The 6,525-nt window shown below is 35.0% G+C and overlaps 1 protein-coding gene across 1 annotated transcript in view; it reads right to left on the bottom strand.

Moving 5' to 3' along the window:
• Positions 1 to 2,092: 2,092 nt before the first annotated feature.
• Positions 2,093 to 6,525, bottom strand: part of spag5 (sperm associated antigen 5) — a 36,581-nt gene continuing 32,148 nt past the window's right edge. Inside the window, exons 20-26 of the mRNA XM_016495720.1 lie at positions 6,162 to 6,288; positions 4,607 to 4,739; positions 3,484 to 3,564; positions 3,163 to 3,312; positions 2,831 to 2,905; positions 2,254 to 2,334; positions 2,093 to 2,164 (exon numbers count right to left, since the gene is read on the bottom strand). Coding sequence (XP_016351206.1) covers positions 2,093 to 2,164; positions 2,254 to 2,334; positions 2,831 to 2,905; positions 3,163 to 3,312; positions 3,484 to 3,564; positions 4,607 to 4,739; positions 6,162 to 6,288 — 719 coding nt within the window. The remainder of the gene's footprint in view (positions 2,165 to 2,253; positions 2,335 to 2,830; positions 2,906 to 3,162; positions 3,313 to 3,483; positions 3,565 to 4,606; positions 4,740 to 6,161; positions 6,289 to 6,525) is intronic.

Genomic DNA, 6,525 nt, shown 5'->3' on the forward strand with positions numbered 1-6,525 from the left:
TTATATACTTTGAAAGAACAATCAGCCATTATTATTTAGCACTAAAATAATGAAAGCTGACATTTATTTTAAAAATGTATATTATTTAAGAAATTGATGTATACATTCTTTTGTGGCAAGCTTTCAAATAGGTAAAACAATATTTTAGCATGCAGTTAGACGCAAATGATCAGTCATCCATGCTATTTTTAAGTTTACACTACTCATAAATAATTGACAACAAAATGGTCAGAATAAGCGCAAAAAGGGTTGCAAGACAGATAGGGTAAAATAATTAATTTGTAACTTTTTCAACTTTTTATGCCCCTTATCTTTGCTGAGCTTTATTAGACTAAGTCTTCCAGTTCCGCACAATAGCTTGTGTTTCGACGGCACTGGCCATTAATTATGTCCTGTCACTCTCCAACTTTTTAAAAAGGGTGATTTTAAATAGACATTTATGCTTATTAATATACACCAGATGTGTGCTGTGACAAGAAAAGAAAACAATAGTGATGTCAATATTGCAGAATAATTTAGAGTAGGTAATGATAAACTATAACAACAGGTTAAAAATATAAAGCTACTTTAAAATCACTTAGCAGTATCTGAACAATGATCTGAAACCAAATAATAAAACTGAAGGTATGCTGAGGTATTTAATATAAGGAGGTAATTCATATATATATGAAGGATCAGGGTAGAGTGTAATGCTGGCATTTTTGACAAGCTTATGAAGTGGCCAGTATTTGCGCAAAGATTAAAATGGAAATTTTCAACATTTGTCTTGCTGTATTAGTCATAAAGGCAAAAAGAGACAGTTGAAAGTCCTAATATGGTGAGAAGGGAAAGTTTAGCAGTCAACTGCGTAGGATTTAAATGGCAGGCCAAAGAAGAGATGGAGGTATTGAGTATCAGTGAAGCAGAAGAACACATCAGTGAACATTGTGCTTGAATGGGTGGATTAAAACATCACATCGTTCACCAGGTTTTCACAAGCACTGGCATGATTAGAATAACTATGATTAATTACTGGACTATCTGCTCATCAATCAGCCTTTATATATATGATTCAGACTATGAGTAAACAAAAAAAAGCATTCAATCAAGAGTTTCTGTTTAAATCCAGTCTGTAATACAAGAATTTAAAACACTGAAACACAAATGTTACTGATGTCCTGATAACAATTCTAATAGTCTAATAACATGTACAGACCTTCAAATTAAGACAATTACTTTTTTTTTTTTAAACAAAGCATATCCATACACTAATTTATCACTTACAAAATTAAATGATAAAAGAATCTTACAAAATGAGCTGATTGACCTACAACTTCACGAGACAGAATGTCTGAAGATTATTCTTTAGTTTAAAGGTGACATATCATGAAAATCTGATTTTTCCAGGTTTTAAGTGCTATAATCAGGTCTCCGGTGCATCTACCAACCAAGGAAACGTGAAAAAGATTAACACAGTGCCCCAGTGTTTTGGTAAGCCTTTTTCTGCAAGCATCTGAGAAAACGAGCGCGTCTGATTTCGCTCCCTTGGTGACGTGGCAAAAGGATTTCATTATATCATCACCGCCCCTTAATCTGTAAGTTTCCACCCACGGCTCCGTCATTTTGATTTCGCAAGCGACAACGGTGTACCAGTTCTAATGCCATGGCGAAAGTTTGAGCAAAACATGCTAACACTCAGAAAACCATATATCAGAAGTTTAAACTAATATGGTTGAAAACTCATGATTTCAAAACCAAAACAGATGTTTTTAGTAGGTCCTAGGTGTAATGGAGCAGCTCTATTCTGGAAAAGGGGGCGGAGAGCAGTAGCTCATTTGCATTTAAAGAAACAGGCCCGAAAAACTGTGTTTCTGCTTCCACTCAAAATAGGCATTTTCAAAATGATATAATAAATGATCTGTGGAATATTTTGAGCTGAAACTTCACAGACACATTCTGGGGACACCAGAGACTTATATTACATATTGTAAAAATGGGCATAATATGTCTCCTTTAAATAAGAACATATTTGAGAAGAAATCAAGAAAACTGTTTATTTAACAATTACGCATTTAAAAACTAAACTGAATTTAATTTCTGATTTTTCAGTAACTCATTCAAGAAATTTTACAAGATTTTGTAGTTCAGGACAGCTCTTGACAAGATCAGGAATAGAAGACAATGTCTGTGAATGGAAGAAAACAGTACATTTGTTAATATTTCTCCAATACATACAGTATATTAAATAGATTTTTTTTTAATTGTTCCTCTCACCCGTCTTACTCTTTCAATCATATCATCAAGCAGATGTAGTTCTCGCTCCAGTTTACTCTGGTTCATGGCATGGACCCTTTGCTACAGAACCATATTTCATTTAATTCAAAATAACATCAAAATACTACATAGTGATATTAAATGTGCACAAGTATTTTGTCTTATCACTTACAGTCCTTAAAGGCATGATTTTGACAATTGACTCTTCGCAAAGACCCGCCCTCCTTAGTTACAATACTGTTGCTATGTCCGACAAGCCATGTCGGACATAGCAGTTCAAGCAGCACGTGAACCGATCATCTTTTCATATTTACTAGTTAAAGTATGAAATAAACATTAATGAACAGCAGCAGGTATTTTATTTCAACCACGGAAAGACGTCAGTAGACACCATTTTCAAGTTTAAGTCCACCGAAGTTAATCTACTCTCCTGTCTGATTTGTTTGTCAGACAAAATGACAGGTTCGGAGTTATGATTGGTCAGATCACCTGTCAATCAAGCTCCTTGCGAAGGGTCAATTGCTATAGGAAAACTGTGTACAATTATAACAATAATAATAATGCAGGTAAGACTTACATGTCTTTTTGCCCTCTCCAAGACCTTGGTACGATTTTCCTCGGTTTCCATTAAATTTGCCTTGAGCTTCTCAACCTAAGAACAGAATGTGTGTTTGTGTGGCATTGATTAAATTTTGTTTTTTAGGTTTTAAAAAAACACTTAAATCTTGAGTCTATGAAATGTCTAAATGGGAACTGCTTAAAATAGTGAACTTACTAACATCTGATTTAGTTTTTTTTATGATCACAAGACGTATGTTTTGGACAGTTTGAGAGTCAGGGGGTATACACTTTATTTAATAATATTGTTTCATGCCAGTTACAGAGGAAAAACTGGATGGACTGCCATACCTCTCTGAGCAGTCTGATTTTTTCATCTAATGCTTTGGCACTGGCTGCTGATTGGACACCTTTTCGGTTAAGCTCCTCCCTCAAGACCTGAGCCTCCACCTTTGCCTGCTGTTCCAGCTGACGCAAATCAGCAACTTCTCGACGCAACTCCTGTTTCACACAACAGAGCAAAGGCTAGTTAGTTATTACACAACAATCTAACAATAGCATCGACAACCACAGAAATGTATCCATCAATGATCCATCAGTCTAAAAATGTGTATGAAAATATAGTCAGCATTATGTCTGTGGGCAGTGACTGCACTGTGAAAGGTTACTTACACTATTCTCTGCTCTGTATTTGTGTGCCGCCTCCAAATTTTCCTCCATCTCACTGCACAGTTTCCTCAAGTTTCTTTCATCCTTACAGATGACAGAAAAATTACTTATGTAATTACATATTTAATCCTCTTATGCTCCAAATCCTTGAGATCTAAATTAAAGTTTTGCCGCTGGGAAACTGACCCTGAAAATTTCTATATGGCTTATAAACAATTTATATATAAATATATATAAAATGTTCATACACAGCTTGAGTAGCAATATTGTGTTCCGTTTTAACTCTTTCTTCCATTTTGTATTTTTGGGTAAGAATAAGAAGCACTTCATCCGGTACTTAGTGTCTTTCATTCCAATGTAAGAAAACATTTCTGGAATCTGCATCTGAAATAGCATTTAGATGTATTTACACAGTTTATGCATCTCAGAAGGGACATGGATGCATTTAAACTGCAGTTACAGATGCATGAATAATGTTTTTTTTTTTTAACATAAAACGTTGAATACTGATATTTGAAATTATTTAAAACATGATGAAATGTGAAATTAAAACCGCCAGTAGGTGACAGCAAGTGACTGTTAATGAGTGAGTCATTGAGATTCAACTGATTCATTCAAACGACTGATTCATTCAGAAACAAAGCATTTGACTGTTAATGAGTGAATCACTGAATCATTTATTCAAACACCGTCCATTGCTCAGAGACGCAAAACAGTGCTGTGATCTTCGTTTGGAACTATTTTCGTTAGCAAAATTGAGCAAAAACAGAAAATTAAATCATCCGGTTGTGCGCGCACTTGTTTGCACATGAGCAAAGGTGTTTTTTTAGGAGTCTAACTTGCAAACGCCAGACCACTGATTCATCAAACCTGCTTTCCTGCAGTCCGTGTTCTTCTGACTTCTGACTATTTTGCAGTAAGTAACGAATAAGCTTCGGGGAAGTGTATCGGAGTAAAAGTATACATTTTAATTAGGAAATGTAGTGGAGTAAAAGTAAAAGTTGGCTGAAATATAAAAACTCAAGTAAAGTACAGATACTCCCAAAATATACTTAAGTACTGTAACGAAGTATTATTACTTCGTTACATTACACCACTGCTTATAAACAGCGAGTTGAACATTTACCTGGGCTTTTTGCTGCAGGACCGCAGCATCCTTCTCCACCTGAGCCTGCAGTCGGTCTACATTCTGCCTCAGCTCTGAGACCTCCAGTTTGTGTCTCTGAGACGCTTCCTGCAGCGCCTCCTGCAGGCCACATCTGAAACAGCAGGTTGTCAGAAAACATGGAATGTTTCAGGGTAAAAAAAATAGGGCTGGGGTGAGGCAATAGCATGATGACTGTGTGTGTATACTACACTTTGGTTTTCCGGTAATGTTTTGTTGTTATAAATATAAAATCATTTTCTGCAACAAAATCTGTGTGACATGACTTTAGTAATGATTCATTTAAAACAAATTAAATTTGTTGTATACCAGTAAAAGTGGTTTGGGTCAAAATAATTGCACTCCCTTTCTGTGTTACACTCCAGGTGATTTACATGCATGTGCAAACACTAACGAGAATCTGAATTTTAAATGACAAACAACATTTAATTGCTTGCTTGCTGTTAGGGTTCTAGAGTTCTTTTGCAAAACAGAAAGAGTAAAATTCTTAGAACATAAAATGCAGTAATTATGAAACTAAATTTGTAGTGAAAAATCTCTCTTAGCCACATCAAACAGTACAAACACTGTCAAAAGTGTTTTGTTATTCAGTCATAGTTTTTTAATACTGAAAAGTGATGTCACTCACTGATCAGGGGGTTAGTCACAACTGATGGTGAAATTCATTATGCCTGAGCAGTCAAAGATTCATTTCGATATATTAACTTGAAAAAAATAAAACTGACCCCACAAATTTTTTTTCCAAAGATTACTTTTGTTCATAATGTCCCAAAAAAAAAAAAAAAAAAACTCATACAGACAATAACAAATTTGTTAATAAATATGAGGAAGTAAAATCCTAACTGAAAAATGATAAACATTTAGTACTTTGATGTTCAGGTATGACCTGTTCAGGTACGATTAAGAGATTTGATGTTTAACTCAGACATGAAACTTGGAATCTATTTGCATGTCATTTGTGGTTTGTGTGGTATACTCATACTATATTAAAAGGAAAAGTTCACCCAAAAAGTTAAAGTTCAGTTCATCATTGCTCATCATGACGTTCCAAACCAGTCTGACTGACTTTCTTCTGTGGAACATTTAAGATGTCCTTTTGAGATTTTTTTTTTGGCATACAATGAAAGTTAAAAAGGCTACCAATTTTTTTTTTTTTTTGTTAATGTTCTTCAAAATGTCGTCTTTTGTGTTTCGGAGAAGAAAACGTCATAAGTTTCAGAATGACATGAGGATGAGCACATTTTAATTTAAAGTTAAGCAACAACCAAGTGGACAAACTACAAACAGTTCAGCTAGACAATTGGATAATACTTTATTTTAATTTCACTTTACATCTACTGTTAAACTATTTAATGCATTTTGAATGTTATATATTTATATGCATGATAGATATTCAAATTACATATTAACACATATTTAAGCCATATCTAACTGAAAACTCAGTTCAAACCCAGCCAGTCCTTCTGTTCCCTGGCAAATGAGCATTACGGAGTATACCTGAGTTTGAGTAACTCACATGGTCTGCTTCAGAGTCTGCTGCTCCGTGTCTTTCTGGATTCTCAATTGGTCTAAGGTGAGCTGAAGATCTGAGATGGTCTCACCAAAATCAGACAACAGCTCCAACATATGGCTCTGTCTTTCCACTGAGTACACAAGAGAGTGTCTTCATAACCATCTAACTATCTATCTATATGGATTAATTATATTATTACTAGGGCTGCACGATTAATCGCATGCGATATTTAATGCGCATCTCGTCAGAAAGCCGGTTCTGTAATCAGTGGTAAATCTCCATCACCTGCCGGCTTTCACATTGAGCAGGATTAACTACACAGAGCCGTTGTTCACTGACGAGCTGCGCAAAACCACGTTCATATTCG

This window comes from Sinocyclocheilus anshuiensis, unplaced genomic scaffold (genome assembly GCF_001515605.1).
Source record: "Sinocyclocheilus anshuiensis isolate Anshui unplaced genomic scaffold, SAMN03320099.WGS_v1.1 scaffold517, whole genome shotgun sequence".
NCBI lineage: Eukaryota > Metazoa > Chordata > Actinopteri > Cypriniformes > Cyprinidae > Sinocyclocheilus > Sinocyclocheilus anshuiensis.